Source organism: Amblyomma americanum, chromosome 4, assembly GCF_052857255.1.
Source record: "Amblyomma americanum isolate KBUSLIRL-KWMA chromosome 4, ASM5285725v1, whole genome shotgun sequence".
Lineage (NCBI taxonomy): Eukaryota > Metazoa > Arthropoda > Arachnida > Ixodida > Ixodidae > Amblyomma > Amblyomma americanum.
The window spans coordinates 204036766-204049458 of NC_135500.1; the positions used below are offsets into that span (position 1 = coordinate 204036766).

Sequence of the window (12693 nt, forward strand, 5' to 3'; positions counted from 1 at the left end):
TTAGCGATTATTCATCGGCATTATGAACTAGTTTCCCCTCCTGGTCACTCCCTGAGTGATTCGCCACCCCCCCCCCCTTTTTTTTTTCACAGGTCATCGAGGGTGTGCGCGAGGAGCTGAGGCACCTGGCACGGGAACTGCACCTGCAGCACTGCCACCGAGGGCCGGCGTTCCCAGCGCCGGCCAGGGCTCCCTCGCTGCCACCCGACCTCTACCAGACGCACCTGTTCACGCAGTTATGAGGCCAGGTGTCGCGACTCAGATTTTGCTGGAACTCTCTTCATCTTCGGAGCAAGTAGCAGCGCAGTGCTCCTCTGCGATTCCATGGCATCAACTGCCCTGTTCGGAGCACAAGCCTGCGATTCTTGTACTCGGAACTGTCTACTGAGGAAACCCAGCTCTCTTCTATGAGCTTCTGGAGGCCCCGAGTGCAGAACGCCTTCTTCGAGGCGCTTTCAAGACGCGTGCAGAGGTCCTGGCACAGATGGGAGTGACGTCCCTGAGTAGGCTATTTTTTCAGAGCACCTCTCGTCGTCATTGTTCATTATTGTGCTCTGTGACCTCGTTCCTTCGCTTGAAAATACTCGACTGGGGCTTCAACGTGGCCTACTGTGCCAAGACCCGTGACTTCAGCTGTTCACCAACTACCTGTCTGCATTTCGCGTACTGTGTACTCCAGGCTGCTGACTGTTCCGGCACTTCTGACTCGTTTGTGTTACGCGTATCAACCAGTGTTGAGAACAAACTGAAATTTTCAACCGCGCAGCGACATATTAGTTGCTCGCCGCAACGCTCCTGCAATATCCGCTGATTCGACTAGCGGCAAATTCGACAAGCGGCGACATTTTTTTCTTTATATTTAGGGACTGCGGCATTGTGTTTCGTTTTAGTTTGTATGCGCAGACGAATGGCGCTTGCCGCGTTCGAGACGGCGTTGCACCTGCAACTTTGTACGCTGTCAACACACCGGCCCCCGAAAACGATCCCGGCCCAGACTTAGCGCTACTTGTAAGGCGTTGAATACCATCGTTGCTTCTGAGTTAATTTTAGCTGTATGCCAGCGCTGCTGTGAAATATTGCTGTACAATAATTTGCAACGCTCAGTGCTGTGTGTTCTGTGTCCGTGCTAATTGAAAGATATGTGATCTCTTTTGTCTCCCTGCATCTTATTATACGACAAGCCAATCTTATAATGTTCGTCACACTAACCCCGTTGTTGTTCTTGTATTTGTTGATGCGCATAGTTCCTCCGTTTACACACGCCAGCCTTCAAGGTCCTCTTAGTGGCAATCGGTGTTTAAATAAACGTTCCTGCATGTAAAGCAGAAAAGTATTAATGAAGAAAAATGAGCATTTTAGAAATTATTGTTGCCTCTTGCGTAGAAAACTGATTAATGTAAATGTGAAGTTCGAACTGTGTCTGCGTAAAGGACTCTCTGGAGGCACGTCCACTTTACAGGTAGTCCTGTTTTTTTGTAGGCGAATGTTCGCGCTCGTATAGCATAAATGCCGAGTGAACAACCTGCGTAACTTCCGCGTTGTGCTCAAGGGCCAACAGCTCCTGGAGAGCCGTGTACCACCGTAGCGGTGTGATCTCCTTCATCAAAATGTGCAGCAAACAGAGCGCGCAAGACTTCAAAGTCTGGTGCTGCTGCTGCTGCAGACTTCTCGACAACGCTTCTTCACCTGATCCCAGTACAAGACGAATACCACCCCTTATCCAACCCTGTTATTCATTAGTGGTCTCCCTTGTTTCACCTCACGCCTGTAAGCATCGCAGCATGGCAGTTCTGGAGGCGATGCGTTGCTCTTGAAAGCCGTAGAATGTATTTTGGCTGTTACCACTACGCGAACAATTGTAGTGTCTTCCCTTGGTATTGAAGTCCCGTCACTGAGCGACTGAAATTGAAGGGAAACAAATATATGGATGAAAAAATCAACTGCCGCAAGTGCAGTTGCATATGCGCCAAATACCGGGAGGTGCATGTGGAAGAAAAAGTTAAAAGCTGCAAAACGTAATCATAATCGTGTAATATACATTAGCACGTATGCTATATTCCTTATCTACATCCTAATTCTAGTTTTCATTAAATGTTTTCGTTCAACCTGTTATAAAACCTAGCATCGCTCTCTCTTCTCGCTGCGTTGCGTTCCTAAAATAGCGTCAACGCTAGAGTCGCCCGTGCCATAGCGCTGTGAATAGTTGCGAAAAATATTCACAGTTCATATTCACTGAAAAATATTTAAACGAGAGGTGACACATAACAAAGTTCGTGTATATACTATAACATGTATACTTATCCCTAGACCAACTTCTCTCGAGGCCGAATGCTGCCTCTACAGCGGCCGAGTGTTTTCTGTCTAGAAGTGGCAGTCGCATGCATTACGGCATACGCAGAACTGATTGCAACGCAAAGGACAGGGCTCGTTCAGCCATTCTTAGCATGGCGGGCACGTTTTTCCTTGTTATTGCACTAAGTCTTCTAGGCCTGATCACATGGCACTCGCGCTGTTAGCTGAACGCTGGTAGGAGGAGTGCACGTGCATGAGAGAGGCATGCATAGCATAACTTGTCTATTTTGACACATGTGAATTAACTGTGCCATATAGTGGCTTATAGTAAGTCGAACTATCGCGAACTCTTTGACATCGCGCAGGCTTAACAAGAATTTCAGCCATGAGAGGATAAATCAACGTTCGCATGAACTTCCATTTCGGTAGAGGTCTTTACGCCGCTCCTATCCAGGATAGCCTCTGATGCAGCACATAAAATTCGTAGTGATATTTACATCTTTAGATAGCTGTCGCATTGGTTCACGCAGCTTTAATGTCGATTTGGCAATACCGCTTGGCAGTTGGACAGTTCAGCTCCTGCTAACATCATCTAGATTTAAAAAAAAAAAGAAAATGGGCGGCATTTCTGCCGCAAGTACTGTCACCCTCAATTCTCCTTAATCGCTTTTGAATAGATCCTGCATACTGCAACGCCGGAGCATCTTCAATCATACAAACCGGCGCGCCACGAAGACGGCATAACGAATCTGCCGTTGCCGTGTCCACATCATCACTTCTGTAACCCGGAGTGACTTCGTGTTAGGCGCCCTAGGCTAGAAACGACATGCTTCATTAGGTAGGTACAACGGTGATGCAATGAGTGTTAACGCGTTTGTAGTCCATGTGGTTGTATCCGCTCTATCCACGCATCGATGCAGCCAAAGATAAGTGATAATAGCCGCTGGTCGAATAACGCCGACATGGAAAACAATGACGCCCTCCATAGGCTTGCTTAGTTTTAGTTTTAACGAATGCTCTTCGGACGATGTGCGGCTGGAAGATGGCCGTCGCCGTCTTAATTCCGCAGTAGACGGCTTGAATACCTCTTAGCTGTGTCTACAGCAATTTTTGAAGATAGCACAAAAGGTCGAAATGCTTATTTGTGTAAATGCGAAAGACCGATATATTTGTCTTTACTCCTGAGATTGTTCTTGCGGCTTTGATTGCTCGGTTCTTACTATTTATTCAGTAATTGCTTTCACAAAATAAAAATGTCATGTTGGAGTGTTTGTAACGGGCATCTAGCAGCACTAAAACGTGTTCTGTTGCGTAAATTTTGTGCTGTTCGCCAAACTGTTCATCCATTTCTCAGAGTTCAGTTATGTATGAAATAAAATACTCAGGCGGATTCTGCATTTGTCATCGTGTACTCCTTTGAAACATATTCTCATATGTGTTGGTGCAAAAAGTGTATTCTCAACAGCTGACCACACAAGCTGAGCACTGGGACATGCAGCAAAACTCTTTGTGTAGCACAGTGCCCCGCCGCGGTGGCTCAGTGGTTAGGGCGCTCGACTACTGATCCGGAGTTCCAGGGTTCGAACCCGACCGCGGCGGCTGCGTTTTTATGGAGGAAAAACGCTAAGGCGCCCGTGTGCTGTGCGATGTCAGTGCACGTTAAAGATCCCCAGGTGGTCGAAATTATTCCGAAGCCCTCTACTACGGCACCTCCTTCTTCCTTTCTTCTTTCACTCCCTCCTTTATCTCTTCCCTTAAGGCGCGGTTCAGGTGTCCAACGATATATGAGACAGATACTGCGCCATTTCCTTTCCCCAAAAACCAATTAAAAAATTAAAAAAAGTACAGTGGAATGTTCTTAGTAATGACGTGACTGCCTAATTGAGGTACGACCTAAGGCAGAGGAAAGTCACGACGGCGGCGCTGCAGTCGACGGAATTCGAAAATGCATTAAAGTCTCACGGGCGGTCGTGTTCCCGTTGTGTTTTCAGGCGCTAAAAATAGACGTTTGGTAAATTTACGAAATTTCTTTGACAAGGGCTCAGTGTCTTTTGTGCTTGGCTACTGTGCACGAATTCGCGGAATTAAATCGCGACTTTCCCGGCCACATGTCGACAGAGGCCAATTGCAAAAAATCCCGCGTGCTGTGCGATGGCAATGCACTTTAAATAACTTCAGCTGCTCTAAATTTATCCGTAGCCCTAAACTAAGGAGTGCGACATTGCTCACAGGCATAATAACATATCTGCCTCGTTTAACACCCATACCTGTGCTACAGGAGTTCGCACAACTTAATACACTCAGCGAAATCATCGACCAATGGGTGGCAAATAGAGCTCGAAAACAGTCTCTCAAACTTCATCGTTTAAAGACACTTCCACCGTGGTCCTATTGCCAGCTCACTGACAATCGCCCCACTGTTTTCCCGTCGGTATCAGCAGCGTATCTGCCTGAAGGGTGCATATTATACACGGATGCATCACATTCTGCAGAGAGGGGAGTTACTGCTGTGTATAGTCCATCTCATCCGCATCTCAACTCTCGCGCGACGTATACTGCGGATACGTGCTCTCCCCTGGCATTGGAACTTCAAGCCATTTACAATGCCATTGCTTCCCTTCCGCTCGTTCCAACATTCAATACAGTTCATATTTACACCGACTCCTGCGCCGCCCTTAAACGGCTTAAGGCTGTTCGACGAACGGTCCAAATTTCACAATCTATTCATGTGCTCTGCGCAAAGTATCCATGTCCTGTGCGCATACACTGGATTCGCGGCCATGCCCAGGATCCACATAACATTCAAGCGGATGCTATGACTCATCTTCATACATTAGACGATCCGCCACCTTCCCCTCTTCCCCCAGGTCCGTTCCTGTCCCATGTTTCCGATTCCGAAGTTCTGCGCCAGCGAACACGCGCTCTAATTCCTCCGTGTTCGCACCCTCTCCCCCGTAGTCTTACTCGGCAGGAGGAGGTATCCGTGTGCCGGATTCGGGCAGGGGCGGCTCTGACACCACCTGTCCGTCATCGGTGGCGTGCCAAAGATCTGCCAGCACCTGACAGGTGCCCTCACTGTAGCGCTGCACCGGACATATGTGATGTGCGGCACTTGTTGTGGACGTGCCCAGCGACGGCTGCTATCAGAAAACGGCTCCTCAGGGAGGTGGGCCTGCGGTGGAACCGCGAAAGTGACTACGTGAAGTGGACTATGGACAACCGTTTCATTAGCAACCTGTGCGACTACCTCAGCGCAACGGTTCTTCACTCCTTCTTTTAACTTTCAATCCCGCGCACTCCCCCCCCCCCCCCCCCCCCTTCCTTTTTCAACTTATGCCTCATGGCACACTTCTCGAATAAAAAAAAAATCTTATTTCGGGACGTTCGGAGCTTAAATGCACACGCTGGGCACGTCAGTGGAGAACATTCAAAAGAGCATTGCACAATTGCATACAACTAACTTAGCGACAGGTGTGTTACGCGTGCTGCCCCCAGTATCCAAAGTAGAAGACTGGGCGAGTTGGTATGTACTCATACTGAAAAACAGCGCACACAATACAGGGACGAAGAAAAGAAACGACAACACGAGCGCTCGTGTTGTCGTTTCTTTTCTTCGTCCCTGTATTGTGTTCGCTGTTTTTCAGTATGACCCCAGTATCCGTTAGAGACTGAGCTCCTAGCAGTGCTGAGAGAGAACGGGAACTATCAATGGAGAAGAAAGAGCTGCAGTGGAGAAAAGCGACATAGATTTGGTTTATTTGTACAAAAACATGCTGGTTTTGATTATGATGGTTATGTGCAATATGCCATAATTAGTGAACAGAGATTTAAGCTTTCCTTTTATTTCTTTTCGGAGTACTAAAGTGAGAAACGTGGCCCACTAAAAGCTCGGAAAAAAAACACTTCCAAGAACATTTCACTGCACGGCGGTAGTACACAGGAACGCACTCGTGCCTTGACCAAATAGCAATGTTAAATGAAGCAAAGGCTCAGAGGGAAGGTGTGTAATGATAACGGCGCCATAACGGTGTACTTTATACCTCTCGCGTTAAATATGCTTCTAACAGTAGGCAGCCTACAGAGTCGCCGAGGGTCGAAGTTTCAGCGTCTTATTTCTGGCTGTGCATGACGAGGAGAAGGATTTTTGCCATTAATTAATAAGCTGCCACTGCCTAAAAACGCTGCAACTCCTGGCAGGACGTGCTAATGTACTGGAGACACCCGCAGCCGTTTTCCCTTTGCACATCTATTTTTTTTTTTTTTTGCACAGTAATGGCCGCTGTAGTGAAGCAGTTGTTTTTTTTTTTTTCATGTAACGAAACTTGACGAGGCGCAGTCCTCTCCATTACGCCCTTCACGACACCTCCTGTCGCATTATAATTTTTCGTGATGAATTATGGCATGCTGTCGGGATTCTGCACTGTGGATCATGATGAGTAACTGCGTGTCCAAAATTGTAAATAATAAAACACAAAAAAGCGTTCTGGTTTGTTTACCCCTTAAGAGCGTGTTCATAGGTCATAAATTATGAGAGGGAAAAAAAACTCTAAGAAAGCATGCCCAACTAATCAAATGATGCCCACGAGGACGCACCAAGGAAAACATTCAATTTATTTCCCTACTTGGCTATATTCAGAGCGCTAACCTGGATTCTCTAATTTAAGAATATATATACTGGAACATTCCCAGTCCCATGCGCAGGCTGCATACTTCTAAAGCTTTCTAGTTATTCTGCTCTTCACTTTCTTCGGGTCATGAATACAAAGGTGTTGCTACAACAAAGACAACTCTTATCAATATGCATTAAGAACTTGACAGCAGCAACATGTGTCGCGGTCATATCGCCGGTCATATCGCCGCAACAGAAGTAGCAAAGTTCTCATTTTCGCTGCATAATGTGGCGCACAACCATATAGAAGATGCTCCACGGCCGTTGCACAAAAACAAAGTTTTATATTTTTCTCTTTCCAACGGGTACCATTTGTGATTATTGTTCAAGTACACAGTATGCACTTAATGAGGCGTTACTTTTTTTTCTCGTGAAAAAAATATAGCGCAGCGTGTTTTTTGAGTTCCACATTTACCAGTGGCTAGCATGTGTGAAATAATGGAGAATCTTTATAAAATTTAAGCAACCTTCGAATAACCTGTCACACGAACTTGCCGGAGCGAAAGTTGAAAAGTAAAAGAAAAATTTAACTTCAAATTGTTTCAAAAGAGCCTTTCAAAACTCAAATTTATTGATTCGGAAACGTTTGCTTCTGGCGCAAGTTTGCTTTTATCTTCCTAACTGTACTAGTAAAATTACTAAACTAGCACGCGTTAAATGCTAATGGACATGATAAAGAAAATACTTTAGATGTAAAACTGCTTTCTTTATTTACAGTATTTCAGTGTTATAGAACTAAGAAATTCTGTTCGCCGTTCAAAATTAACCTATCGCCAGTTTGGTTTAAAAACAAGAAAAGTATCGAACAGCTAACGTTCAGCTCTTTACATCTTCAAACAAATGAAATTTTCCTGTTACACCTAGCGAAAATTCTTGAGATGCCATTTTTTGATTGCTTTGTGCCGTAAAACAGCCTTTCTTTTTTCCCAAAGCTAGAACTGATTCATCCAGTTACGTGAATCAATCAGTCACTGTCATGTGACTGGGTGTTAACGGTGCGCGCACTGCGCTATGAATCCGCGGGAGAGGGCTTGTATAACAGCTTTCGCTGTAAAAACAAGTAGCAGAAACTTTGAACAAGTCCACCTTTTCCCGCTCCCCTCGCGCTAACGCCTGCCGCTCTTCGTCCACTGATGACTCTTTTTATTGCAAAAAATGGAATAGGTTTTACGTGTCACCACCACCACCAAAAAAAAAAAAAGAGGCGTTAGAATTATGCCCATAAGAGCGCCAGCGCTCTTTCGCTTCGTCTCATCTCGCCGATAAGAAAAGTGTGAGTGATAAAAGTGTTTGATTTTTTTATTTTGGGTGACGATTCTTTCCTTTTTAGGCTTGAGAGAGGCGTTGGTTTGTTGACAGCAGTGGTTCCCGTCCTAAACATCCTAGCCGTCGTCGCACTGGTCGCTTCGGTGGTGTTAGGATTCAGGTAGCAGCGTCCCACCGCTGCCACCAGTTGTTGGGATGCAGGTAGCGTGGTCGGGCCGGAGAAGAGAGGAGGAGCATCGGAGACGTGGTTACGAAGGGAAAGGCAAGGAAAACTTTATGCAAAGACTATTTACATATTGCACAGGTGAGAGCAACTGAGAGTGCCTCTCAGTAAAGGGAGCTTCTTAGCGGCCGGGAGTCTCTCCCAGCAAAGGGTATCTCTCAAGAGGGGGACTCTGGCACCAAACCAGCAGCTCGTTAAATACCCTTCGTATTCCCCAGATCCCTGGCTGGGGAATACAGTTCGAAGAATGATGTCCAATCAAACGTGCAGACGATGACACTGGTGGGACCGCCTGTATACGGCAGGGCGGTCCTGATGTTCTCTCACAGTTCGGTCGATAGAAAGGGTACAGGACACGGTCACGTTGTCGTCGACACAGCTTCCACGTGGGAGCGCACGCGGGTCCGGAATGCGCCCACATTGCATAGGAATGCGCCCACGTTGCGCAGGAATGTCAAGCCGTTTCCCAGCAGGGGTTGAAAGACCCTGCACTTCCTCGCCTGTTGTCCGAAACGCGGAACCTCTGTCGAACCCCGTCAATTGTCAACACCAGCGTGACTAATGAGGACAACGCTCCGTTCGTAGATCCGATGGAATGCTCGACCACGTGGGGACGCCATTGTCGTCGCTGCCTCTGCCATACCTTCCGCGAACGCCAGTCCTTGCAGACACGTTTCTTTGGTTTCCTGGAAATCCTGGTCGGAGAGTCCACGTATTTATTCATTTGGGCTGGAAGGCACGCCAGACATAACAGTGGCTAGACGACGGCTGTTGCGACGCCATCATTTTGGGTCCACCTCTCGGCCCCAACAAAGACGGTCGCCGTCGGAATTTCGTTTAATGGGGCTAGTAAGACTTTCATCTTTAAAAACTGCGGTATGTGCGCTAATAGGAGGTTTTCCGTTGTATTTTTACTAGTACCTCGCCGTCTTTCACGCGAGGTTTTGAGCTGGTGCACCCACATCTCGGGCGCCCTGCTTTTGACCTCAGCCCATTGGTCCTGCTGCGAATACCTAGGCGTTATGTGGACGCGACGGCCCTTGCACCGCTTGCGTCTCTTAATTCTTGCGAGCCCTGGCCGCTCTTTTTCACGCCGTGTCCTTCGCCTGAACTTAGTACGATGGTGTTCCTCCATGCGACAGAGCCGAGCTATACCCCGACATGGCTAATGCGGGGCTGGCAGCGAAAAATGTCAGCGCTCCTCGCTACATTGGCGCCCTCTATTTTGAGGCTGAGTCGCTGCTTATCGACGCTTGAGGATGACCCTCCTAGGGTAGCAGAAGATAGAGCCATCCGTACCTTAACGAAGCTGCCACAGTGAACCCCCTCTCCACTCATTCGTGCACTTCTTCCTTGTGCTCCGGTCGGCAGCCGCTGGAAGCTTTCTCATAAATGCGTTTGACCAACCTAGCTGTTGCATGTTTCTGCGATTTGTGATTTTGCGGCTCGAACTGCGTGGCATAAACCTGGCGTCCTTCGCACCCACGGACCTTTTCTTCTCTTTGTTCTAGTGTAGGTGCTCTCAGTTCAACCAATCAAAAACGGCATGTAGTCGCATGATCTGCGAGCGGCGACCGTGCTCGGATAGCTCTATGCTCGCGGTCTTACCGGTGTTACTCCGAATGTAGCATCCTGTGGAAAATTTTTATGCATATATATATTGGTCTAATACATTCCTGTATTTTTACAGGTACCGTATTAGTCGCATATGAATTTGAATTCTTTCGAATTTCGACGTTCTGTGGGCCCCATCAGTTCGTCTACTATGTTGTGGACTGGCATGGCGAGTAGCTTCTATGTCGAGGTTGACTGCCATATGCGTAGTGCGTTCTTCTACGCCCCGCTATGAATACTTTTATTTTCTCCTTTTTCTGTCTTTACGGTAGCGCGTGAATGATTCTATTGATTACGAAGGGCTGAACGAGGCGTCAGAGATTGTTCTTCTGCCGCCACAAATGCCTTCCAAATCAGCAGTCCGAAATTATATCCGGGGCAGTGCATCTCCGGATGCCCACAAAACTCTAGAGCAAACCAAATGCCAACGCATGATCCAAATGACATGGGCCCCCGCTCACTCACCACTTATCGGGAACGAAGCTACATATGCCCATAACGCGGCTCGAGGATTTGCCAGCTGAGCTGCAGGACCGCTATAGCAGCCGGATCCGGGGAAGGATATAGAAAATTTCACCACGTGCCAGGATATCTTAGAACATTACAAACCAGACAGGTTGATATGTGCCCGCCAGCACACACATCACTCACCAATTAAGGTACGCTCAGCAACATGAAGAAGGGTTACAAACAAGCATCTTTCCGGAAACACCCTACACTCTATCATAACGTATACCTTGAAACATACCCGAAACACTGTAAGAAGTATCATCAACTGGCAAATCTTTTCCACATGGACCCAATGTCCGAAGCATGAATTTAAACCTGCATTTTATCCTTATTTAACGCACAAAGACGGAGGCACATGCACTCCTCACCGAAGCCGAAATTCCTCCTGTCTGCTTGGTTGCAATCGGTGTGAGATTTTTCAAGGCGAAAATAGCTGTTTTAATATTGCAGAAACGTGGAGGCTAATGAAAAGGGCCAGCTTAAATCGAGGACAACGCAGCGAGCTATGGAAAGAAAAGTGGAAAGTGTAACTCAACGAGACAGGAAGAGGGCAGAGTGGTCAGGGAACAAACGCGGGTTCATGACATCCTAGTAGAAATCAAGAGGAGGAAATCGGCTTGGGCAGGGCGTTTAATACGAAGGCAAGATAATATAGCTGGCCCTTAATTAGAGTAACGGACTGGATTCCAAGAGAAGGCAAGCGTAGCAGGGTGCTGCAGAAAGTTAGGTGAGCGGATGATTAAGAAGTTTGCGGGGATACGGTGGCCGCAGCTTGCACAGGACAGGGTTAAAAAGACATGGGAGAGGCCTTCGCCTGTAGTGGGCGTTGTCAGGCTGGTGGTTATGATGATGATGATGATGATGATGATGATGATGATGATGATGATGATGATGATGATATAGGCCGGACGGAGTCAGGTGGCTCAAAGGCCGACCTCTGTCCATCTGCTACAAGACCTTTCCTTTCCCAACCCCAACAGGATTTTTATATACCACTAAATATCTTTACACCCGCACGCATAGTTTTAATTATGGAGCACATGTACAATTTGTCAGCCATTGTTTTAACAGTACGTCACAGGCAAACCTGATCCGTTTTACACGACGCATAACGAATGATTAATAGTAATATTTATTAGATAGTTTCGTTGATCAGCAAATCGTCACCAGTACCTATGGCTACTCTGTCCAATAAAATCCCAGTGAACGGTACACATATTTCAATGATGTAAGAGTAGCGATTGTAAGCTTTGCGTGTCCTTGGTGTTTCCGTGTTCCCGAAAGGCGCTGAATGTACACGAATCACGCGCTTCTCTTTCACGGTGATGGCCCTGAAATTTCGACGTCTTAAACATTCCTCGCACGTTAAAACGCGCTCCCAGCTTCAGTAACAAAACATGTAGGCTTGTACGATGTCGTCTCAGACGTTTTAAGAAAGGATTTATCGTTTTCAGTCACTGATCAACTATTCAACTTGCGTTTTAAGTGTTTTGTATGTTTATGATCATTGTTCCCTTTCAAGAACTCAGTCTCGGTTCCGGTTTTTTTTTTTCACTGTTTTAAAATGGTTTCCACTTAGTATTTTGAAAAACGACTTGTTGTGGAAGACAGAAGCGACTCTAAGGATTGTGATGTGAATATCAATTAAAAATGTTCGACAAACTGCCAGAGTTGCCCCTTAAACGGACGAAGCAGCGATTACAGTGGAATTTTTTTTCTGCCTGAAGTCAAACTCTAGGCCTCAAGCATGGCCTCAAGTGAACCGAAGGTCAAGTTGACGTCATGACTAATAATAATAATAATAATTGGTTTTGGGGGAAAGGAAGTGGCGCAGTATCTGTCTCATATATCGTTGGACACCTGAACCGCGCCGTAAGGGAAGGGATGAGGGAGGGAGTGAAAGAAGAAAGAGAAATAGGTGCCGTAGTGGAGGGCTCCGGCATAATTTCGACCACCTGGGGATCTTTAACGTGCACTGACATGACTACCGTTCGGCAATTGAAACCGGAACCGAAACAGTGCAAAGCTAGAACTCTCTTGAGTGCTCAAACATCTCATCTTTAGCAAATGTGGAAGGTTCGGTCCCATATAAAGCCAACAAAGATATATTCTTACTGCG

General features: G+C 46.8%; 2 protein-coding genes across 3 annotated transcripts in view; one reads left to right on the forward strand and one right to left on the reverse strand.

The window, feature by feature from the left end:
* LOC144129127 (transient-receptor-potential-like protein) overlaps positions 1–3685 on the forward strand; it is a 155742-nt gene extending 152057 nt beyond the window's left edge. Inside the window, exon 13 of the mRNA XM_077663049.1 lies at positions 93–3685. Coding sequence (XP_077519175.1) covers positions 93–242 — 150 coding nt within the window. The 3' untranslated portion in view covers positions 243–3685. The remainder of the gene's footprint in view (positions 1–92) is intronic.
* Polr1D (RNA polymerases I and III subunit AC2 l(2)37Cg) overlaps positions 1–12693 on the reverse strand; it is a 389457-nt gene that overhangs the window by 249050 nt on the left and 127714 nt on the right. Inside the window, exon 1 of one of the 2 annotated variants that reach the window (XM_077663075.1) lies at positions 5169–5178. The exons of the other annotated variant lie outside the window; for it this stretch is intronic. The gene's annotated coding sequence lies outside the window, so the exon portion shown is untranslated. Of the gene's footprint in view, positions 1–5168; positions 5179–12693 lie in introns of those variants that run through there. 2 annotated transcript variants of the gene reach the window in all.